Here is a 25,916-nt window from a genome sequence, read left to right as displayed (position 1 = left end):
TAGAACAAATAAGTTCCAGTGCCACATGTGAGACATATATCATGTAATCCAACACATCTTTGCAAAGTAAATACACTATAAATAAAGTCTGGTGTATCAGACGCTGCAATAGAACAAGTGCAACACAGTAAACACACTACCAACTATGCAAAATAGAGAAGGACCAGGAGTTTTGCAACCAATCATCTGATAGTTTCCTTTTTTTTTCACCATGTCAGTGAGGAGCTGAGTGATGGGAATAACCTTAAGTTACTCTCTCTCCCTTCTCCACCAACAGAAGCACTACTTGAAACCATCTGTTTGATGGGGGGTTTATCAGTTTAATTTGAAAACTGAATATACCTGAACTATAGTACGTAGGCGCAGACCTGTAGTCATTCCCATTTCTTCACACTTCACAATTGGACAACCTTTCTCAGCAAGATGTGGATCTGAAGCCTTTAGGGGCCATAATGAGATGACCCCACTTAACTTTTTTAGACATGTTCTGCAAAAACACCATCAACATTTTCTTGCCTACTAAAATCTCATCATGATATGAAAAATCCATTTGATAAATATATTTTTTGAATATACATTTGGTGAGAAGATACATGCAAGTGTGGCATTGTCATTCACAGACAATATGGGCACTAGAAATGGTGAGTGAAATAACCAGCAGCCATTAAACACAAGTCAGTGAGCTGTGGAAGACTAGGTCCATTGCTCTAGTACAGAAGATTAAATGTGTTGTGTGCAACTGTTTGTGAGAATGAGTCACAGTGAATATGTTCTTCACCTTCATTACCTTGATCTGTATGATATTTCCTTCAAGATCAATCGGAGCTTGCAGTTTCCATTGGTCTTTTCCGTCTATTTTGCAACCACTCAAACTGTTGACAAGAGTCTTTCGCCACAAAGCAACCTGTCCCTTACTGGTTCCAGCTGCTATGATACCTAAGAGCAAAGTCATTCATTCAATGAGATCTCTCATACAGTTAGCGTGAATTACTTATCAGGCCCTGTTTTACCATTTTGATTCTAAGTACTGGGTGGACTTGAAACTGGGGGTGTTACAGACCCGACTTTTAGCCCCATTCTCAGGCGTTCGCATATGTACCAAGCCTGAATAAATATCAGCGATTCCAAATTGCGCTGCACAAGCCTGTGGGCTTAATGCACCAGAAACCCTGTAGCCTCCAACTGCGCAGGGACAGAAGAAAAGTAGAACGCAGCTCCACTGCCACATCACTGCTGGGCCAGATAATGCCTCCCCATGGCCCCCACTGACACTGCCCTACCCCACAACATTACTGACCCACTTATTCCCCCCCACCTACCTGCCACCCAAACTGGTTGCGGCCCCCTCCCCACCACCGATATCAGGCAGCATACCAGCGGACGCCCCCTTCCCCCTCACTGATCTGAGGCACAGTGGCAGTATACCCAACCCCCACCCCATTCCAACTCCCCGATCTCAAGCAGAGAGCCGTCAGTCGCTTAACACTTACCTCCTCACTGGCCTGAGCATCCAAATCAGACTGTTGTAAAGCATGTCTGTTTCATGCCAAATCTGGATGGGCAAACGCAATGCAATGGGGGAGGTGCCGGTAAGATTGGGCATGCAGCCATTAAGTCAATTTAAGTGCATGTAAAAGCATTTAAATGGCTGTCGCGTCTGTTTTGGCACAATCCTGATCGCGACTGTTTTCAGGCTTTGGTAAAGGGGAACAGAGCAGAGGTGGGTACGGATCGCATTACTCGCCCCACACCCGACTTTACTAACTTTTCATGCCCAAAGATGATGGTAAAATTGGGCCCATGGTTTCCTAAATCAGCCATCAATTTTCCTTGTCAACATTTATGTTAAAAAACAATACTTTGAGAGAGTGGGCAAATATACTACCCAACATGATACCAAATCTCACAAATCTGTGAGTTTCCATCTTGAATCAATGATTGATGAAGTGCAGTAATGCAGTGCACTACAATTGATATCAGAATCTCCAAGCTAGAGAGGGACAAGTTTTCATTAATATTAATTATTGAGAGAGAAACTAAGTTTATGTTTCAGGTCAACGACGATGGCTGGAATTCTCTGACCTTGTTTGCAGCTGGGATAATCCAGTCCCACTGCTGTGAACGGAGATTTGGCTGAGCGCCAAATTCTGAATTCTCACTAGCAGCAGCAACAGAGTATGCGAGACTGCAGAATTCTGGCCATTGGGTTATAGGAATTTTTTAAAAATTCATTCATGGATTCTGGCAAGCTCAGCATTTACTGTTCATCCTTCATTGCTCTGAGTGGGTGGTGGTCAACCTCCTCCAACTACCCCTGCAGAAAGCATTGTGTTCCCACTGTGCTGCTATGGAGGGAGTTCCAGAATTTTTATTGAACAATAATGAAATAGCAGTAGCTTATTTCCAAGTCAGGATGTCATGTGGCTTGGAAGGGAACTTGTAAGTTGTGGTGTACCCATGTGATAGCTTGTTTTCCTAAGTGGCAGGTCGTGGGCTTGGAAAGTGCTGTCAAAACAGCTGAATCCAAGCATCGACAGCAAAACGAATGTGTGGCAAACTGGGCATCCACCGACACACTCCTCCAACCAGTGCCTGACAGAGACTGTAAGTCACGTATTGGATTCCTGTGTCACCTGTGAACTAATCTTAGAGCGGAAGCGAGTTATCCTCACCTCTGAGGGACTGCCTGAGAGAGAAGAGAGTTGTCCATTCCATTCATTTAGCAAACACTGTCAGCAGCAAACGAAGGAGGCACTCAATACAGCTCATACCTCTGCCACATTGTGTTAACTTGAGGTTTTTAAAATTGCTAGGTTCTTCCTTGAGGCTTTTCACAGCCTGATTGATGCCCTGTAACTGTATAACTAAAAGAAGAAATCTTTTTATTGAAGTGCTTCGATCTCACTGAGGATTCTTCAGGCCAATCCACATCCAAAATCCTGTTCTGAAAACTTTTCATTTTTTGAAAGCTGTGACAAATTGCAATACAGAAGCTGGGGAAATCCACAATATTCCAAAACAACTGTAAAACAAGTCAATTTGTCCTACCTCCCAATGTCAATGGATCCTTAAAAAATACCAGGATCTCGATTTAGATCTTTGCCAAAATCGAATCAGTTCTCTCTTGGGCCATAATTATTCTTTAAAGTGTTTTTAAAGGGCTGTGTAGTTTGTGGATTTTCATTATCAAAAGTTCAAGGCAATGAGGAGAAAGTAGAAAACTAGAGCAAGGCACAGACCTACCTTTACTTTCACAGTACGAGATGCAATTTATGATTTCTCCAGTGCTAAACCCCAGTTGTTCATCTAGTGTTAAAGCGTAATTCTCATCTTTGTCCAAATCCCAGAGCCTGATGGAAACAGCATAAAGTTAATATCAGATCACTTCATCTTGCCCTTCTCAAAATAGGTACATTAAAAGATGCCACAAGATCCATTACATAGTACGGTTTAAAGGCGTGACTTATATCAAACATCTAAAGATTGTCAGTGAAGTTTTTCAAAAAACAAAACTGTCACAAAACTGTGACTTATGATTCAATACATACACATTAACTGGAAGAGGATCCAAATTTCATGAGTCTGGTCAATAAAATGACACACAGGACATCAGTAAATAAACATTATCAATTATAGATCTGATTGAAAAAACTCTTCACCTTAACATACCAAGAGTGAAATATTAGGCAGATACTCCAAGTGTAACAAATTAAATGACAGTCTTAAAAAAAATCATACAAGTTGCAGACTGTGAGCAAGGACCCAAGGACAAAACTGCAAACTGTCAGTTAAGTCTCAGAGATTGTAAAAACAATGTGGGATTGCCATTTGCTATGACAACCAAATGGTCCAAAAGATAACATAGGCGTGCAATACTATCTTCGAATCTTCCTAGCTTGAGAGAATAAAATGAATAGGGAGGATAATTGATATTCACAAGTCAGACACAAGTTGTTATGTTAAGAACAAATTATGGCCAGTGGTAAATCAGACTTAGATAGCATGCACACTGACTGGATATTATAATCAAGCAGACATGCACAGATTGTAATTGGTTAGTTGTACTCTTACCTTATGCATGATGGTACCTGATTGATAGTTGTGAATGGATATAGATAACATCAATGCAAATGTACATCTCTGATTGGTGTATGTTAATTACTTGTAATTGAATCTAGAAGTATATCTGTCTGTGTGGTGCTGTATTCAGGGCTCTTGGCTGTGCCAGCAGCTGGCATTCTGCAGCCCTAGCTATAGCTTGTAATAAAGGCCAATTTTAAAATGCTGAAACTTGTCTGGTCACCAAAAGAAAACAAAGTCTGTAAGCAGATGGACAGCTAATTTTGCCCCAAAACAAATATAATGTTTTCAAAATTAGTTTCATCCCATTGCCATCAAATCTATTGCACAGAAGTTTGATTGTAGATCTGACCATAAACACTATAGGGGCACATTATAGAAGCATAGAAATTAAGGTGCAGGAGTAGACCCTTCAAGCCTGCACCACCATTCAATATGACCATGGTTAATCATGCACTTTCAGTATCCCCCTCCTTTCTTGATCCCTTTGGCCACAAAGGCCATGACCAGTTCCCTCTAGAACATATCTAATGAACTGGCTCAAACAGCTTTCTGCGGTAGAGAATTCCACAGGTTCTTAACTCTTTGAGTGAAGAAGTTCTTCCTCATCGCGGTCTTGAATAACTTACCCCTTATTCTTAGACTGTGACCCCGTAGTGCTGCACTTCTCCAACATGGGAACATCCTTCCCACATCCAGCCTGTTCAGTTCCATCAGGATTTTATTTGTTTCTATGAGATCCCCCCACTTATTCTTCTAAATTCCTATGAGTACAAGCCCAGTCAATCTAGTCTTCCTTCATATGTCAGTCCTGCTATTCCAGTCTGGTGAACCTTTACTGGATTCCCTCAATAGCAAGAATATCCTTCCTCAGATGAGAAAACTAAAACTGCACACTTGGTGTGGCCTCACCAAGCTCCTATATAACTGCAGCAAGACATCCTTACTCCTATGATCAAATCCTCTTGCTATGAAGGCCAACATGCCATTAGCTTTCCTCACCACCTGCTGTACGTGCATGCAACCTTCAGCAATTGTTCCACCATGCACCATGATCATGTTGCACTTCCCCTTTTCCTAACTGCCACCATTCAGATAATAATCTTCCTCCCTGTTTTTGCTACCAAAGTGGATAACCTCACATTTATCCACATAACGTTGCATTTGCCAAGTAGTTGCCCACTCAGCCAGCCTGTCCAAGTCACTCTGCAGCCTCTTAGCATTCTCCTCACAGCAACCACTATCTCACCTGATGAAGGGCAGCACTCTGAAAGCTCGTGCGACCAAATAAAGCTGCTGGACTTGAACCTGGTGTGATGAGGCTTCTTACTGTGCCTACCCTAGTCCAATGCTGGCATCGCCACATAATTTCCTGGCATTGTTATGAAAATATGGAATCAGCACGCTATGAGAATTGTGCTACCCTTCAACATCTTGACATTCACAGAAAAAGTTAAAAAAATCAAAATTTATGTCACAAACAGGGGAAAACTGTAGAGTGCCACATTGGAACCTACACCTTTACCTTCATATGGTAAGCTACCCATTCTTGTTTAAATAAACAGTGATTTATTATCATGGAAGCTTATTCCTTGTGAAGAATACATTTCTGCTTCAAGGAACCCTCAGTAGTAGTCAGCTTCTTTTCATGAAGTGAATTAGTTTGATGTTCATTCTCACCTACTCTTGAAAAAAGTATAATTTGCTTTGTTTACATTAATGTTATGAAAAACAAAAATAGCTTTTTGTTATTTGTAGGGTCCTCACTAACAAAATTAATCTTCAGAGATATAACCCAATGACGTGAGCATCAGCTGATTAGAACAGGAAACTTGAGAAACTCGGCATCACCACCAGCAGCAACCAAGCCTTCCCCAGTACCACAGTAGAAAACAGTACCACTGCAGGGAAGTCTATTGTCAACTTGTCAGACTACGCACTTCAATCAGATGAAATCGAAGTTTTCAGCAGAGGGTTCAATTTCTGCCCTACCACCAAAATAGACCCCATCAGTCTCGCGATGGAACAGAGGAATTCATCTGTCGAATGAGGCTGCAGGAGTTCTTCCACAAACCCCAAGAGGCCAATGGCGAACACAATGAGACAACCAATGAACCGGAACAGCCGACAGAGAGATCCACAGTGCAGCAACCGAAGAGGAAAGAGTCGAATTGGACTCCTCCGGAAGGCCACTGCCTGTGACTCGACATGTATGCCCAAGCTGTCAAGAGGTGCGTCAATGCCAGATTTATCAGCTGCCCTCACAAGGCAGCACTGAACGTCATCCCAACATAACGCAGCGCCATCCATGCTCTCAAGACCAACCACAACATTGTCATCAAACCAGCAGACAAAGGAAGGGCCACCGTCATACTGAACAAAATGGATTACTGCAAAGAAGTGTACCGACAACTGAATGAGAACAGTACAGACAGTTACCCACAAATCTAACCAAAGAACACAGTTGTCAACTCAACAGACTGATCAAGACCTTTGATCTGGATCTTCAGAGTACCCTCTGTGCTCTCATCCCACGTACTCCCCGTGTTGGAGATCTCTACTGTCTCCCGAAGATACACAAGGCCAACACACCTGACCGTCCCATCATATCGAGCAATGGGACCCTGTGCGAGAACCTCTCCAGCTATGTCAAGGGCATCCTGAAACCCATTGTACAATGAACTCCCTGCTTTTGTTGCGACACTACTGACTTCCTACAGACACTCAGCACACATGGAGCAGTTGAACCAGGAGCACTCCTCATCACAATGGATGTCTCAGAACTCTACACCAGTATCCCCCACGACAATGGCATTGCTGCATCTGCCTCAGTACTCAATGCCAACAACTGTCAATCTCCAGATGCAATTTTACAACTCATCCAATTCATCCTGGACCATAATGTCGTCACCTTCAACAACCAGTTCTTCATCCAGACATATGGAACAGCAATGGGGACCAAATTCACACCTCAATATGCCAACATCTTCATGCACAGGTTCGAACAAGATCTCTTCATCACACAGGACCTTCAATCGAAGCTATACACTAGATACATCAATGACATTTTCTTCCTTTGGACTCATGGTGAACAATCACTGAAACAACTATATGGTGACATCAACAAGTTCCATCCCACTATCAGATTCACCATGGACTACTCTCCGGAATTGGTTGCATTCTTGGACAAATGCATCCCCATCAAGCACTTCACTGTACTGCAAGCCCACTGATAACCACACGATGCTCCACTAAACATTTCCATTCTAAACACATTAAAGAAGCCATCCCTGACAGACAAGCCCTCCATATACACAGGATCTGCTCAGATGAGGAGGATCGCAACAGACACCTCCAGGTGCTGAAAGATGCCCTCATAAGAATAGGATATGGAGTTTGACTCATCGATCGACAGTTCCAACGGCCACAGCGAAAAACCGCGTCGACTCCTCAGAAGACAAACACGGGACACGGCGGACAGAGTACCCTTCATTGTCCTGCACTTGCTGGGGGAGGAGAAGCTACGACATCTTCTCTGGAGCCACATGTCATTGATGAAGACGAACATCTTGCTAAGGGCATCCCCACACCCCCACTTCTTGCCTTCAAACAATCGCACAACCTCAAACAAACCATTGTCTACAGCAAACTACCCAGCCTTCAGGAGAACAGCGACCACGACACCACACAACCCTGCCACACCAACCTCTGCAAGACAAGCCGAATCATTGACACGGATGCCATCATCTCAAGTCAGAATACCATCCACCAGGTACACGGTACATACTCTTGCAACTCGGCCAACGTTGTCTACCTGACACACTGCAGGAAAGGATGTCCCAAGCCATGGTACATTGGGGAGACCATACAAACGCTACGACAACGGATGAATGAACACCATTTGACAATCACCAGGCAAGACTGTTCTCTTCCTGTTGGGGAACACTTCAGCAGTCACGAGCATTCAGCCTCTGATCTTTGGGTAAGTGTTTTCTAAGGTAGCCTTCACAATACACAATGATGCAGAATCGCCGAGCAGAAACTGCCCCTGTATATATCATTTCTAAATGAAGAAAGACTCACATTTTTACTAAAATACTTTTGTATAGGTTGAGAACCAAAAAGCAAATTGATTCCAATCTTCTCAACTGAAGAACAAAACTTGGGACTTATTTAAAGCTCTCCAAAAATGGAAAAAATAGAAAACTATGTAAACAGTTTACCTAATTATGCTTGCAACCTAAACCTTGGCATCCTAGCAACAGTATCAAATTTGGTTAAATCTATTAACAGTGAATATTCTTGGCCATGTCTGTTATCAAACTTCTCATGGTTTTCAATACAAACAAAACATGCGCATTATATGTCAACACAGACCATTAAATCCAACAGGTGAAAGTAGGTCTTCATATAAAACACAACAGAAAATTTATATGAGTCACAGGATACTGTAATAACATTTTAAGCCTTCATGCAAATTGCATGACACTTCACCATGTTATTTCAAACTCAAGGATCCTCTCCCAGTACTGATATGAAATTCACTGTAACCAATCCAGTCCTCACCTAATACCTATCTCGCCTGTTGCTGTAATGAGGAGGCCACTCTCCACCCAGATAATATCAGCTTTCTGGCCTGTCTTTCCGCTCAGCTTTACCTGCAAACAGAAACAGGGACAAATCTGAGCACAATAGAAACCTTGAAATGACACAGCATTTACTCAAATGGGAATCTTAACAGGGAATAAACAATTCAGAATCACAATCCCAACTAAGACATTTGTCACATTCAAGCTTTAATGATTCACACCGAAGGTGCTATTTTCATCCACTAGACTTCTGCCACTCTTCAAGGCAGTAACTCTAACTGGGATAATAGTTCACTCCCACAGATGGTCCAGCAGTCTAAGTGGTTAAAATTTTCATGCCGGGTGATAAATCTTTTCCCACATGTTCAATTGTGCAAATGAGAAATGAGGAATTTTTCCAAGCTACTATATGTCAAACTTGCGAGGGATAAGTGAGAAAATTACCCAAAAAAGGAACGATTCCTGCTCCACATCTTTATTTAAAAGCTTTTCATTTCCAAATCAGTCATAGATTCCAGAGATAACTATTAACTAACAATGAAGTCCTCTAAAATAAGATTGAGACTACATATATGGCACAATATTCATCCTGAGAGAACAGTCCAATGCAATGGCAAGGAGGAAGATCTAGAATTCTAGATCACAGATGGGACACATTGATTACTTATTTGAGCTGAAGCAAGTCTAACGTTTGGGCTGGAAAACCCTGAACATGTCCATAGCAATTCACGACAGGCAGAATTTTCTCATTTTCTGGCACAGTGGTGCAATGGGTGGGAAAAACAGTGTAGAAGCAGCTGGCTCTAAAACAGCTTTCTCCACCATACTATTAGGCTCTTAGGGAAAAAAATTGAAGGAGCAGGTCCCACAATGTTGAACTATTCACCACAGAACTCACAACCCTCACCTAAAGGAACTCCATCCCCCACCCACACCCCACCATGGAACTCTCCTCCACAGAACTCCCTGGCCACAGGACTCCCCTTTGCAGAACACTCACTGTCACAGACACACAGACACACACACACCCCAGTTCTATGTGGGAGATCATGGTTGGAGAAGATAAAGCTTGACTGGAGTGCTGTCAACAGATTGGCTGATGTCAAAAGAGACCTACAGCACCTTCTGGAAAAATGCACAAGTGTATTCGAAGAGACATATGGTTCAATGAAGGAAGTTCAAGTGAAACTCAAGATAAAGCCTAACAGTCAAACGAAAAGTCCCAAAGCAAGAGCTGTGCCATATGCAATTCGTTCCAACATCAAAGAAGGATTAGTACAACTTGCTAACACTGGTGTGTTAGAGCAAGTTATAATGAGTATACCGATCATGAAGCCAGATGGTTCAGTTTGTGCTCATGGTGATTTTAAAACAACCATAAATCCTGTGTGGTGTTCTGATCAATATCCACTTCCTTAAATTGAATACTTGTTTTGCTGGGTTATCGATTGGGGAGAGATTCAGCAAAATCTTTCAGAAACATAGTTACAGATGAACGTAACCACTGAATCTCAACCATTGCTTACCAACATTACTCCTAAAGGTCTATTTTGTTATAAAAGGTATCCTTTTGGAATAACATCCACCCCAACCCTGTCCCAAAGACTGATGGATCAGTTTTTAAGTGTCTTTCTGGTACTCAACATTACTTGGAACATATTCTAATTACAGGATTGAATGAACGAGAGTATTTGAATAATTTAGAAGCAACATTGGAACATCTTCAAGCGCATAGTCTGTATATCAAGAAAGAAAAATGTAATTTTTTTCCAGACGTCAGTCCAGTATTTGGAACATGTTATCGATGGTAAAGGCCTACATAAAGGACCTAAAAAGATGGAAGCTATTTTAGAAGCACCACGTCCAACAAATGTAACACAACTGAGGTCCTTTCTGGGATTAAAATGGACTATTATTTATAAGGTAAAAAATTGCAGCATGCTGCTTTGCAGAGCGACCTTGTACAAGAATCATAAGGAGTTGGTGTGCAGGTGCAGTAGGTAATTAAGAAGGCAAATGGAATTTTGTCCTTCATTACTAAGGGATGGAGTTTAAAAACAGCAAGGTTATGTTGCAGCTGTATAAGGAACTGGCGAGGTCACACCTGGAGTGCTGTGTACAGTTTTGGTCTCCTTAGTTGAAAAAGGATATACTGACACTGGAGGGGTTGCAGAGGAGATTCCCTAGGTTGATTCTAGAGTTGAGAGGGTTGGCATATCAGGGGACACTGAGTAGACTCGGGCTATACTCATTGGAATTCAGCAGAATAAGGGGAGATCTTATTGAAACATTTATGATTATGAAGGGAATAGATAAGATAGAACCAGGGAAGTTGTTTCCGCTGGCAGGTGAAACTAGAACGAGGGAGCATAGCCTCAAAATAAAGGGAAGCAGATTTAGGACTGAGTTGAGGATGAACTTCTTCACACAAAGTTGTGAATCTGTGGAATTCCCTGCCCAGTGAAGCAGTTGAGGCTATCTCATTGAATGTTTTTAAGGCAAGGATTGATAAATTTTTGAACAGTAAAGGAATTAAGGGTAAGTGGAGTTGAAGCCACGAAAAGATCAGCCATGATCTTATTGAATGGCAGAGCAGGCTTGAGGGGTCAGATGGCCTAGTCCTGCTCCTAGTTCTTATGTTATTATATTCTTATTAGTAAATTATCATGGCAAATTTGTCCCTAACTTATTATGTTTTTGAAACTATTACATAATTTACTTTGTCTGAAACACCCAGGGGACTTGACAACAGAATGTGAGAAAGCATATCAGGATATCAACGATGCTTTTCAGAAATCTGAAGTATTGGTTCATTTTAATCCGAAGTCATCACTACTGACTGTGGTGCTTCACCTTATTGAATAGACGTACTAGTTTCACATATTATGCCTTGGGGAGAATGACCAATAGCTTTTGCTTTGCATACTCTGACTAGTGCTGAATTTACCTCTGCTCAGTTAGAAAAAGAAGTATTGAGTATGTTTGTTGGCATACGGAAATTTCATCATTATTTAAATCCTCATCATTTCACATTATTGACTGATCAGCGATCCTCATCTACTATTTTTGGGCCATATAAAGATATATCATTGTTACCTCTAATCAATCACAAATATGGTCACTGATCTTATCGGAACACTCCTGCAATATAAAGTATCGTCAGAGTAGCATGCTAATGCATTATCATGCCTGTTGAGCAGATGCTAGTGACTAGTTTTGCTAATATTCTTTATTTTTTGGTAGTTGATCATTTGCCTGTGATAGTTTCTCATGTTCAAAGACATACCAGAAATGATCCTGTGATGGGGAAGGTGATGGATATAGTATTGAAAGGAATGATTGCTGGAATGCATCATACCAATCTTGATTTGGAACCATACTCATTGAGAAAGCTTGAACTGACCTTCTAAGGTGGGTGACTATTGTGGGAAATCCAAGTGATCTTTCCTCCTACACTGCCTTTCTTACCGTGAAAATCCACTTTTTTTTCCAAAAAGTAACATGAAAGACAGCCTGGTATAGTCCAGATGAAAGAAATATTAGCACGTAGACATTTTTGGTGGCCAGGTCTGGGTGCTCAGATTGAAGAAAAAATGGAAAAGTGTCAATAAGAAATACACCACTGTTGTCTCCTTTACAGTGTTATGAGTGGCCTAAAATGCCATGGCAATGATTCATGTAGATTTTGCTGGGTTACATGTTCTTAGTCATGATTGATGAACACTCAAAGTGGCCAGAAGTTGTTATCATGAGATCTATTACATTTGAACAAACCATTGAAAACTTGATTAAATTTTTGCAAGATTTGGTAAACTGGAACAGGTTAGTGAAAGTGGTTCACAGATTGCTTCACAAAAGTTTGAGGATTATCTCAAAGTAAACAGTATTCAGCATATAACATCTGCATCTGATGGTAGGAGTGGAGGGCCTGAATGACATTATTGTTACTAGAGAGGCAGTGCTCGAAAGACTGGAGGGACTGATTGTGGACAAGTCCCCAGGACCGGATGGAATGCATCCAAGGGATCTGAATGAAATGGCGGAGGTGATAGTGGATGCCTTGGTGATTATTTTCCAAACCTCGCTGGATTCCGGGAAAGTGCCGGAAGATTGGAAAACGGCTAATGTTACGCCGTTGTTTAAGAAGGGTGCCAGGCAAAAGGCGGGGAATTATAGGCCGGTTAGTTTAATGTCTGTGGTAGGTAAAATGTTAGAATCCGTCATTAAGGAGGAAATTGCGAGGCATCTTGAAGGGAATTGCTTGATAGGGCAGACGCAACACGGTTTCATTAAAGGGAAGTCGTGTCTGACAAATTTACTGGAGTTCTATGAGGATGTGTCTAGGGCAGTGGATAGAGGAGAGCCGGTGGATGTGGTCTTTCTGGATTTTCAGAAGGTGTTTGACAAGGTACCTCACAAGAGGTTATTGCAGAAGGTCAGGGGACATGGAGTTGGGGGTAGGGTGTTAGCGTGGATAGAGGATTGGTTGTCAAATAGGAGGCAGAGAGTGGGGGTCAATGGGTGCTATTCGGATTGGCGGTTGGTGACTAGTGGGGTGCCCCAGGGGTCGGTGCTGGGGCCTCAGCTATTTACCATTTATATAGATGATCTGGAGGAGGGAACCAAGTGTAGGGTGTCGAAATTTGCTGATGACACCAAGATTGGGGGAAAGGCAAATTGTGCGGAGGGTGTGGAGAGTCTGCAGAAGGATCTAGATAGGCTGGGCGAATGGGCCAGGAAATGGCAAATGGAATTTAATGTTGGCAAGTGTGAGGTGGTCCACTTTGGTAGGAAGAATGGTAGGAAGGACTATTACTTACGGGGCGAAAAACTGCAGCAGGCGACGCTGCAGAGGGACCTCGGGGTCCTTGTGCATGAGTCGCAAAAACCCAGCTTGCAGGTGTAGCAGGTGGTCAGGTAGGCGAATGGGATGCTGGCCTTCATAGCAAGGGGGATTGAATATAAAAGTAGGGAGGTCTTGCTGCAGCTGTATAGGGCATTGGTGAGGCCGCAGCTGGAGTACTGTGTGCAGTTTTGGGCGCTGCACCTGCGCAAGGATATTTTGGCCTTGGAGGGAGTGCAGAGGAGGTTTACTAGGCTGATACCAGAGTTGAGGGGGTTGAGCTATGAGGAGAGGCTGAATAAACTAGGCTTGTACTCGTTAGAGTTTAGAAGAATGAGGGGAGATCTCATTGAGACGTATAAGATGATGAATGGGATGGATAGGATAGAGGTGGAGAGACTCTTCCCACTCAAAAAAGACAGTAGGACTAGGGGGCACAGCCTCAAGATAAAGGGGAGGCGGTTTAGAACGGAGTTGAGGAGGAACTTCTTCATTCAAAGGGTGGTGAATCTCTGGAATTCTCTGCCCGTTGAAGTGGTGGAGGCTGCCTCGCTAAATATTTTTAAGAAGCGGGTTGATGGGTTCTTGATAAGAGAGGGGATTAAGGGTTATGGGGAGAGGGTGGGAAAGTGGAACTGAGCCACGACAGATCAGCCATGATCTTATTGAATGGCGGGGCAGGCTCGAAGGGCTAGATGGCCTACTCCTGCTCCTATTTCTTATGTTCTTATGTTCTTTCTCTTTAAGACTAGTGATGCAAGTGAACTTTGGGTAGTCGCATGAGTATTATTTCTATCAGATGCCAAAAAGCTATTCACACATGATGCTTTTAAAAAATATTCCAAAGACTGTACAAATCTTTCAGCTAATTCATGATGATAAGATAAGAACATAAGAAATAAGAACATAAGAAATTGGAGCAGGAGTAGGCCATCTAGCCCTTCGAGCCTGCCCCGCCATTAAATAAGATCATGGCTGATCTGTCGTGTCTCAGTTCCACATTCCCGCCCTCTCCCCATAACCCTTAATCCCCTTGCCTATCAAAAACCTATCAACCCGCGTCTTAAATATATTTAGCGAGGCAGCCTCCACCACTTCAACGGGCAGAGAATTCCAGAGATTCACCACCCTTTGAGTGAAGAAGTTCCTCCTCAACTCTGTTCTAAACCGCCCCCCCTTTATCTTGAGGCTGTGCCCTCTAGTCCTACTGTCCTTTCTGAGCGGGAAGAGCCTCTCCACCTCTATCCTATCCATCCCATTCATCATCTTATATGTCTCAATGAGATCTCCCCTCATTCTTCTAAACTCTAACGAGTACAAGCCTAGTTTATTCAGCCTCTCCTCATAGTTCAACCCCCTCAACTCCGGTATCAGCCTAGTAAACCTCCTCTGCACTCCCTCCAAGGCCAAAATATCCTTGCGTAAGTGCGGCGACCAAAACTGCACATAGTACTCCAGCTGCAGCCTCACCAATGCCGTGTACAGTTGCAGCAAGATCTCCCTACTTTTATATTCAATCCCCCTCGCTATGAAGGCCAGCATCCCATTCGCCTTCCTGACCACCTGCTGCACCTGCAGGCTGGGTTTTTGCGACTCATGCACAAGGACCCCGAGGTCCCTCTGCACCGTCGCATGCTGCTGTTTTTCACCATGTAAGTAATAGTCCTTCCTACCATTATTCCTACCAAAGTGGACAACTTCACACTTGCCAACATTAAATTCCATTTGCCAGTTCCTGGCCCATTCGACCAGCCTATCTAGATCCTTCTGCAGACTTTCCACACCCTCCGCACAATTTGCCGTTCCACCAATCTTGGTGTCATCAGCAAATTTCGACTCCATACACTCGGTTCCCTCCTCCAGATCATCTATATAAATGGTAAATAGCTGAGGCCCCAGCACCGACCCCTGGGGCACTCCACTAGTCACCAACCGCCAATCCGAATAGCACCCATTGAGCCCCACTCTCTGCCTCCTATTTGACAGCCAATCCCCTATCCACGCTAACACCCTACCCCCAACTCCATGCCCCCTGACCTTCTGTAATAACCTCTTGTGCGGCACCTTATCAAACGCCTTCTGAAAATCAAGAAACACCACATCCACCGGCTCTCCTCTATCCACCACCCTAGACACATCCTCATAGAACTCCAATAAATTCGTCAGACACGACTTCCCTTTAATGAAACCGTGCTGCGTCTGCTCTATCAAACAATTCTCCTCAAGATGCCTCGCTATTTTGTCCTTGATCACGGATTCTAACATTTTACCTACAACAGACGTTAAACTAACCGGCCTATAATTCCCTGCCTTTTGCCTGCAACCCTTCTTAAACAATGGCGTAACATTAGCCATTTTCCAATCTTCCAGCACTTTCCCGGAATCCAGCGAGGTTTGGAAAATAATCACCAAGGCATCCACTATCACCTCCGCCATTTCATTCAGATCCCTTGGATGCATTCCATCCGGTCCTGGGGACTTGTCCACAATCAGTCCCTCCAGTCTTTCGAGCACTGCCTCTCTAGTAACAATAATGTCATTCATGCCACAAGTGAGTACCAGCCACAGATTTCGCAAAGACAGTCCAATTTCTTACCTAGTTCAAATCGAAGATGAATTAGTTTGGCAATGCAACGCTGACCAACTGTTATTATCTTGAAATGATTTCACTGAATCATCCCCAGAAATACCAACTTCTCAAGTCCCTAGTGTTGTGAATACCACTATAGAAGATTTTGTTGAATCTGAGTTGCCTGAGCGACTACACCAGGTAAGAATGAGTTCCAGAATTAGTTCCAGGAGAAGAAGGGTCTATTGAAGTTCCAAATCATACTTCTAGGATCAAGGACAGACAAAATCCAGAACACAGGATACAACCAAACAAGTATAGATGTCCTCTTGATTGACTCTCTTATTGACTGCGTATAATGAGTAATAATGCATGGTTCAGTGTCTAGAATATTATTGATTCTATGTATAACACTGTAGTAATTTGTTCTTATGGTCACAGAAGTAAAGGGAGGGGAGGGGTATTATCATATTTAAATGGTTGCAGATAGCTTTAAGAGCTGATCACATGATTTGATGGTGATGTCATTCGGGTGTTGCAGAGGCTACTGTCTTACTTTCAGTCTGTACAGAAAAATGCTCCTAGAATAAATCTGTTATTGTCAGTTTGAATCTAAGTGGGCAAACCACATCTTTTTTTAATATTAAAACCAGAATCCCTGACATAGTTAGGACATTATAACTATGAAAGGGGATGTTTGGGTTTTGAAATGTAACCAGTCTGACTGACACCAGAGCTTTCTGTAATCATGTGTCTTTGAGACCAGTTCAATAAAAGCTTCTCATGGAGACACACACTAATGACTAGTGCTTTCCTTATACTTGCAACATGGGGCATGGCTTAGAACAAGAAGGAACACAATGGAGTGAAATTAGCTAAGGGATAAAAGAAAGAAAGCACAGAGAGCAATGATTTTACCAACCAACCCAGCAAAAGGTGAGAAGAACTCCTGGAATAGTTAGTAATCTTTACGTAATCTATAACAATTGAGAGTAGGAATTTCCCAAAGTCCTACAGACACCAATATACATGTTCCTACCTTCATAAGTTCTTGACTTGTTCCATCAACACCAACACTATGCTGAGACAGGAAAAGTGCTTCAGTCACAACCATCAGAATTTCCTTCCCCTCCATGTACATGAGTTTCCTGATTGGTCCATCAGTGTGGAGGACCTGTAAGCTCTTTCCTTTTTCACTAACATGGTACACAGTACCTAATTTAGAGAAATAAAAATGGAAGATGTTGGAAATACTCAGCAGGTCTGGCAATATCTGCGATGAAAGACACAGTTTTTTAAATAAGTTAAACAATTCTGATTTAGAGAACACTGTCAGTCCTGCCAGCCCAGAGCTGCAGAAGTGACCAACACCCACAAACAAAATATACAGATGGAAAAGGTGGTGTGAATTGCTTTCAATAAAAACGCTGAGGGAAAATCTTGACGGCATAAAGACTTTCCATTAAGAAAAAGCCGCACAATGGGAGAAAAGTGTCTGAAACAGAAGATACTAAAATACAGTGGACCAGTAAAGTTAATGGCAGACCTTTCCCCAGCAGTGCTGGACCCTAGTGTCATGCAGTGACAGGCCTGTATTCCAACCCAAACTTGAACTGTGCAAAATACTTTGTCCAGCCATAGCCTAAGTTTGGAAATACAAAATCTCCAATTCTGTGCTGGATATTTTCACAACTAAAGGACAAAATGATGGCACTGACCCATCATTGTGCCACCATTGTGCTCATTTAAATTCAAGTGCAATAATACTACTTTGATAATTCAAAAATTATACCAGACCTCTAATTGTGCCATATAGATTTGTTGAGTAAACAACAGGCATTGCAATATTTTAAAATCATCTTCATTTCAGTAGAACTATATATATGATATAGGTAAGTTTGGTTTCCTTCAGCTTTAAGAATGGAGCATAACAGAATATGCAGGAGAACAAACATATATTTCTCAAGGTATAAGCCATGAAGGCAGCCCAGTGAATTACAAGCAGCAAACCACAGCAGAACAAATTAAACAGAAAGAAATGACAAAAATGAAACTCAGAAGTGCAGTACTGAGAGTCTCAACAATGCAAGGTACGCAATAATCATTAGTCTCATTCCCCACTCTAATCTGTCTGCAACAATTTAATTCTCTCTTCCCACCCCTGCATTATGGTCTGCAACATTCTCATCTCACCCTACCCTCACTATGCTGCATTCTCTTCCTCCCTCCATTCTAACCTTATGATGCATAGCACTCTCTTTTTCATTCCCACCATTGGTTTATGCAGTCTTGCCCTCCCTCTCCACCTTTACCTCACTGTCTGCATTGCTTTCTTCCTTCTTCCCAACCCCTCTCATATTCTATTGCTGGGTGCAGATGATTTTTTTCCAAGCAAATGGAACCTGCAGTAAATTGAGTCACAGGGCAAGTTACCACTGTTGTTTAGATTTTCATTGTACTGAAGCTAATGGATGATACCATCTTCAAAGTGAAATCCTTATCGCCAAGAAACCTTCTGATAGTTTTCAGTTTTTTTGATTGTGCTGCCCCACATCTGAGACCACACAACTCCAATAAACACATTTACACTTGGACGACCAGGTTCTGCATCTTTTTGCATGCTGATAGAAGCAGTAAGTTCTATGGACTCATTAGCATCATACTTACTGAAGAATGCAGTTTTATTGCATTTTGCCCAATTCTGCTTCTGTGCAAATACCTCAGCTGTATGCACTGGTCTAGCACTGTGCTATTCTCTATCATCCAGTGATAAAATATACATAAGCAATTTACCGTGATCAAAGTTAATTTTTAGATCTAAGTTATACAAAGCTAGGCACAAGAAATAGAGGTTTAAATTTGTAGGAGATTGATTTCCTTATAGAAAAAAAATGTGTTGGAGAATAACTAAAATGACACTCATGCTCAAGACAGGAATGCAGTAACTTTTGTTCATATTTAATATTTTTATGGGTGTGAAAATTTCTAAAACCTGAGAAGTATCACCCTTCACCTCTTCTCTCAGAACGCATCATTTTTCATTGTTGTTACTGTAACCATTGGAAAATACATTCTTCAGCATTTCCATGTAACTTTGGAGCAGATTGGAATATTTAAAGCTATCCAGGGAGTGTTTTGCTCACCGTCTGTTACACTGACAAAACATGTGATTCCTTGCTGAAGTCCAGCTTTAAATGGTGCGTCTCCTTTTCCAACCTTTCTCCAGTTGAACATATCCAAAGCATTTTCATCCCCACTTACTGCAGCTTTAGCCAGCTGTACAAGGTCCCTGCAGAATGAAACATTCCAGTCAGTCTCATTCCTCTGTTTATGCAGTCAACTATCAACACATATACCAGCTCCTGCCAACAAGTAACAACAGTACAACATAAAACAAACTTCACTGTTTCTGAATTTGTACTGGATTGGAGATCATGCTGGCATACTCTCTTTCAGAAAGTGGTACACTTGTATTTATATCACCTTACTACTTTCACAGAGAAATTTCAAAGTACTTCACACATTTTGAAGTGCAATGCCATGAACTGTTATTATGTGGTCAAATACAGCAACTACTTTACATGCAACAAGAATTCACAACAATCAGTCAAATTATTTCTAATGTTGTTAGTGAAGGAGAAAAGCTACCATTCTTTAAAGAGGATTATGTGATCATCAACCTCCCGAGGAATGGGCAAACAGCCTCATTTTGATAGTGTCTGAAAAATGACACCTTCAACAATGCAGCAATCCTTCAGTACTGCAATTATATATTCTCATGATTTTCTGCTCAAGTCCTGGACCTGAGCTTGAATTCTCAACTATATCACACAGTGGCAAGATTGGTAACTCATTGGTCCTCCACGTATCATGGACTGTTAGGCTGCAAAAGGTATTTCTTGAATGATAGGTTTAAATTGTACTTACTCTCCTGGGGCAGGAGGTTTGAAGATACAGTGCGTCAGTTGCTTCCCATAATCTTGTTTACCAAGTGGTGATCCTTGCACTCGTCCATGCTGATCCACCCGCCACACAATCAGAACACCAGCCTAGCATCAACCATATGAAGGCACATGATAAAGGAAACATTTGAATGTTTGCTGTTGCAACTAGTCATTAAGTGTTAAGAAGTAGTAAGATTCATCCCATCATCTACAGTCTACTGGCATACCAATTTTATACACAATCCTGTAACTTTACAGACTCAAGTTATTCTGCAAGCATCCTACAAAAAATGACCAACTTGTATCTCAGAACTCAATACTTGTACAGGATTCAAAAATGTCTCAAGGTACACATAATGCACTTTTATTCTTTTTATAAAAATATCAAACCTTACACCAGTGTATGATTACACCACAGTTGAAATGACACTTATTACTGCCATAAATTAGTAACATTCATTTCTTTATATTAGAGGCATCATAACTTTTTTAAGGGTGTATGAGGAATAAGGAGGAGAATAGGATCCAAGAAGGTGGGTTGTGGAGCAGAAGACTGCAGATTAGATGGACTGAATGTGGCACAGAAACAAGCCAATTATAAAATGAAACACGCTGGTAAGAAATAAATTTTGCACACTGCACAATGAAAAAAATCATCGCCAGTTACATTCAGTTTTCAACAGTAACAGCTCATTATTCATAAGACTCATAAACACAGTAATATAGGGCATTCATTTTCCGGTGGATGTCACAAACTGGGAATACTTATTATTTCAGCAGTCACATAATTATGAATAGTTAATGGACTGCTCAAAAAAGAATAGTCAGAAACATTAGTTACTAACATGAATCAATGGTCTGTGTTTTCATGGGTAGCCAAAACCAAGTTCAGGTGAAATGTCAGGGAACTATGAAAGTCATAGAGGGTGGGAATGACACACTCCTTCCTGAAGTGGTATTTATGGGTTTCACAACAATCCAGCAGTTTTCATTTTGATTCCAGTGCCAGCCCACAAATTACAAGATATTATAAAGTCAATTTCAACTTACCATGGTGCCAACTCACAATCTTTGGAGTACCATTCCAATATCAGAATGACTACACTACTGTAACCATATTATACAGATTTTTTTTAATAATGAAATCCTTCAAATCCACACTTCACACTGAGGAGGCACTATAGGAGGAGAGACAGAACACGAAGTACTCAGAATCCCTCAGTCAACTGCTAAATTGTACTGTTGACTCCATGGAACAATGATGCATGAAATAATCATTCAGAAGATACCTCACTTTTTTGCATTAAAATCCTTTAGAGTGTTGCCATCAAGTTACTTTAAAATTATATTATATCAGAACTCAAATCTGGCAACAACTTCAACATTCTCTCTCACATAATAAAAGTAGAAAATGCTGGAAACACTCAGCAACACAGGCAGCATTGTGGAGGGAGAAACAGAGTTAACACTTCTAGTCAATGATTTTTCATCAAGTTAACCAAATCATCTCTGTACAGATGCCATCAGAAATCTTCAGCATTTTTTGTGTTTATTTCAGGTTTCCAGCATCTGCTTTTTGTAACTTCTCTCATGTACCTTATCAGCGGAGACCAGCCGGGTACCATTGCTGCTCCATTCCAAGATGGTGATCTGAGCTCGGTGTGTGCCAGCTGCTATCTGTTGCTCATCCACACCTTGTTCAGACCAAAATATCACCACTCCAGTTTCCCAACCAATGGCTAAAACCCTTTTGGAAGGATGCCAGCTGATGAGCATTGGCTGGAAGGGACGCTCAATGTGTGCATTGGGTATGTGTTCTCCCTGTAAACAAGAGGTTAGTTAACATTTAATCCAATTTGGTTTAGACACCATTCATCTGCATTATACACACAAAGTCTCTGAGAACAGTATACAATTATCACATGTTGCAAGTTGACAGGGTTTGCTTTTAATACTTGTGCAGCAATGCAGTGGAGGATACACTTCAGCATGCTTTACTTCCAAACGTGAATCTTCATATACTTAAATACCTTCTGTACCTGTTTGGTCATTCAGACCGCTATGCAAAAGGTGTAGACTTGGAATGTATTTCAGTGTTGTTTTGTGGTCCTCTCTCCTAGACAACAGCAAGCAAAAGCTAACTTCTAAAGAATTATATCGGTTGCATGTGAGTGGGAGGAGGAAACAAGTGCCAAAAACCTCCATCCTCACTCGCAGCTGGGATTCTCCAGTTCTACTGAAAGTAAATGGAATTTTAACTTGGAAACATGAGCCAATTGCTTGATTTCTCTGTTCTGACTTGCAGTGGAGTGGGCATGGATGAGATCGGAGAATCTCGCCCCTTGGTGAGAATTTTTTTTTTCAATTTAATAGTTTACAGCCAACAGTCCTAAATCCTGTGGGTTGGGTTGGTTCTAAGAGTCAGAGATTAGAGTCGATTGTAGTGACATTGTGAGTGCAGATGATAATATATTCAGATTTTGTAGCTTTATTCATTGCAGTATTTCACCAAGGATCGAAATATCAGCACATACTTACAACAAACATAGGCTTCTTTTCATATACACTACTCCCAAGTCCTTTTGCCCAAATAACTACAGTGTCTTGGTTCCCAAGTGACTGCAACAGTTTATTCTTTAATGAAGACCATACAAAATGGTCTGTGGTCCTAACCATCAGTGTTGAGTTAGCTGATGGTGGAGAAAGTAATTGGCTCATCTTTTCAAGTTAAAAAAATGAGATTGAGAGGAGATTTAATTGAGATGCTCAAAATCAAGAGCGGTCTGGATTGGGTAGAGAGGAAGAAACTGCTCCCATTGCTAGAAGGCTCAATAACCAGAGGACACACATTTAAGGTGACTGGCAGAAGGATCAACAGCATCATGAGGATAAACTTTTCCTTACACCACAGGTGGTTAGGATCTGAAATATGCTACCTAAGAGTACAGTGGAGTCAGAATCAATTGTTATTTTCAAGAGAGAATTAGATAAACACCTGAAGAGAAAAATTTGCAGGATAATGGAGAAAGGGCAGGGAAGCAGAACTGCTCTTCTAAGGAGTGGAATTCTATGATTCTATAATGAGGAGGAACCAGGTTTTCACCATCCATATTCATGACACCTGCTAGAATACACTGCTGATGATAGGGCTCAACTTTAAAGCCCTTTTAATTAAATAGCTTGCTGACACTCACTGTTGATGTTCACATCTAGATCAATGTACCCAATAGCAACCGAAAACCAAAGGGAACCAGTCTTCCTGAGAGGGAAGGAAATGAGATACCAACCTGCTCAAGATACACATCCACACAGCCCCCTGGAGTGCTACTGGTGCTGACAAAGGCTACTGCCAACAAGGGATGGATACGATGCCAAGCAATCTCTGACGGAGAACCCATGGTGTCAGATGCATCAATGCGATGATCAAAGTAAACTGCCATGTTAGCATAATCAGCCTCTGTTCAATTCTGTCAGAAGACAATGCAATTTTAATATACATCTGGTCAACAATGGATTGAAATTGTTAGCTTAATTGTCTTTGGATAACCTCCTGTTCGCCCTATTGGTAGTTACAAACAGAAGCCAGTTACAGCTCCAAATATATGTAGCATAGGATAAAGAGTCTGACGAATTTATTGGAGTTCTATGAGGATGTGTCTAGGGCAGTGGATAGAGGAGAGCCGGTGGATGTGGTGTTTCTTGATTTTCAGAAGGCGTTTGATAAGGTGCCGCACAAGAGGTTATTACAGAAGGTCAAGGGGCATGGAGTTGGGGGTAGGGTGTTAGCGTGGATAGGGGATTGGCTGTCAAATAGGAGGCAGAGAGTGGGGGTCAATGGGTGCTATTCGGATTGGCGGTTGGTGACTAGTGGAGTGCCCCAGGGGTCGGTGCTGGGGCCTCAGCTATTTACCATTTATATAGATGATCTGGAGGAGGGAACCGAGTGTATGGTGTCGAAATTTGCTGATGACACCAAGATTGGTGGAACGGCAAATTGTGCGGAGGGTGTGGAAAGTCTGCAGAAGGATCTAGATAGGCTGGGCGAATGGGCCAGGAACTGGCAAATGGACTTTAATGTTGGCAAGTGTGAAGTTGTCCACTTTGGTAGGAATAACGGTAGGAAGGACTATTACTTACGGGGCGAAAAACTGCAGCATGCGACGGTGCAGAGGGACCTCGGGGTCCTTGTGCATGAGTCGCAAAAACCCAGCATGCAGGTGCGGCAGGTGGTCAGGAAGGCGAATGGGATGCTGGCCTTCATAGCGAGGGGGATTGAATATAAAAGTAGGGAGGTCTTGCTGCAACTGTACAGGGCACTGGTGAGGCCGCAGCTGGAGTACTGTGTGCAGTTTTGGTCGCCACACTTACGCAAGGATATTTTGGCCTTGGAGGGAGTGCAGAGGAGGTTTACTAGGCTGATACCGGAGTTGAGGGGGTTGAACTATGAGAAGAGGCTGAATAAACTAGGCTTGTACTCGTTAGAGTTTAGAAGAATGAGGGGAGATCTCATTGAGACATATAAGATGATGAATGGGATGGATAGGATAGAGGTGGAGAGGCTCTTCCCGCTCAGAAAGGACAGTAGGACTAGAGGGCACAGCCTCAAGATAAAGGGAGGGCGGTTTAGAACAGAGTTGAGGAGGAACTTCTTCACTCAAAGGGTTGTGAATCTCTGGAATTCTCTGCCCGTTGAAGTGGCGGAGGCTGCCTCGCTAAATATATTTAAGACGCGGGTTGATAGGTTTTTGATAGGCAAGGGGATTAAGGGTTATGGGGAGAGGGCGGGAAAGTGGAACTGAGCCACGACAGATCAGCCATGATCTTATTGAATGGCGGGGCAGGCTTGAAGGGCTAGATGGCCTACTCCTGTTCCTATTTCTTACGTTCTTATTAAGAGGGTGGAGTCACATTGATAACAATATCCTTGTAGCCAGTTCCAGACCTAGGTTGGCAGATGTTTAGGATTTAGACTCTCCCATTTACCTTCTTAGCCAGAGTGTAATTTGCCATGAATTGGGAGTGGGGGTGGTTTGAGGATGGAAGGGAGAGGGTTAATGTTGTTGTGTTTGACTGACGGGGTGCTACGGTGTTAGTAATGGGGTGGAGGGTGTTTTAATTTTGGATTTGGGGGTATTTTAAGATTGGATTGCGAGTGTTAAAATGTTGGGGTAAGGGATGTTGCGGTGGGGGCATTTTAGTGATGGGCTGAAGAGGTATTTTGGATCTATGTTCGGGGGGAGGGAGATGTTTCAGTACTTTATTGATGGGACGGGGAATAGGGGATCCCACGGGGATAGGGGATCTCACCCTTCACTTAAAACCTCAACTTTTTCCCGTTCTGATGAAAGATCATCAACCTGAAACATTAATTCTGTTTTTTTTTTACAGATACTGCCTGACCTGTGGCATTTTCGGTTTTTTCACCCAGATTTTCACTATCCGTGTTCTGTTTGTCGATTGGGGCGTTTTGGTGGCGGAGTCGGGGGCGGGGGAGGAATGTGTTGTGCCCCGCTGTCCTGTGTGGGAGGCTAACGGTTTTCTCGGTTGGTGCAGGAGATCTTCCCGATTGTTTTAATTGATGCTGCCGAATACCCAAAGCAGTCAGCGTATACTTGGACACCCAGGGCCGGGGCCTAGCAATCAGCCTCATTATCCACATGTACAAATAGCTGAAGCCTTTCTTACGATCCGAAGCTGACTGAAAGCGGTCTTACCTGCAGCACGCCCGATGTCGCTCGCCCTCCTGAACCTTTTTCCCTGCTGCGAGCGCTTCGCGATTACCTCAGAACTGAAGGCCTCGGCGTACCCGCCGTTACCGTAACAACCGGCTAGAGCGGAAGCTCACGCCGGGGATTGCCGGAGAGCATTGTGGGAAATGTAGTCCTTTCCCG

The 25,916-nt window shown here is 42.4% G+C and overlaps 1 protein-coding gene across 5 annotated transcripts in view; it reads right to left on the bottom strand.

Annotated features, from left to right (window-relative positions):
* The window catches only part of ift140 (intraflagellar transport 140 homolog (Chlamydomonas)), a 114,147-nt gene extending 88,294 nt beyond the window's left edge, over positions 1-25,853 (bottom strand). For 2 of the 5 annotated variants that reach the window (XM_080206698.1, XM_080206701.1), the window contains exons 1-9: positions 25,740-25,853; positions 23,313-23,492; positions 21,622-21,846; positions 20,009-20,130; positions 19,225-19,370; positions 17,121-17,296; positions 8,647-8,738; positions 3,244-3,350; positions 779-936 (exon numbers count right to left, since the gene is read on the bottom strand). In XM_080206698.1, the coding sequence (XP_080062824.1) occupies positions 779-936; positions 3,244-3,350; positions 8,647-8,738; positions 17,121-17,296; positions 19,225-19,370; positions 20,009-20,130; positions 21,622-21,846; positions 23,313-23,465 (1,179 nt within the window). In that variant the 5' untranslated portion in view covers positions 23,466-23,492; positions 25,740-25,853. The remainder of the gene's footprint in view (positions 1-778; positions 937-3,243; positions 3,351-8,646; positions 8,739-17,120; positions 17,297-19,224; positions 19,371-20,008; positions 20,131-21,621; positions 21,847-23,312; positions 23,493-25,739) is intronic. The other 3 variants (XM_080206700.1, XM_080206702.1, XM_080206703.1) reach the window with 2 other exon arrangements.
* Between the last annotated feature and the right edge of the window lie 63 nt (positions 25,854-25,916).

Source organism: Carcharhinus amblyrhynchos, chromosome 18 (genome assembly GCF_965287045.1).
Source record: "Carcharhinus amblyrhynchos chromosome 18, sCarAmb.v2.hapA, whole genome shotgun sequence".
NCBI classification, from domain to species: Eukaryota; Metazoa; Chordata; class Chondrichthyes; order Carcharhiniformes; family Carcharhinidae; genus Carcharhinus; species Carcharhinus amblyrhynchos.
This window is presented reverse-complemented; position numbering and strand designations above follow the sequence as displayed.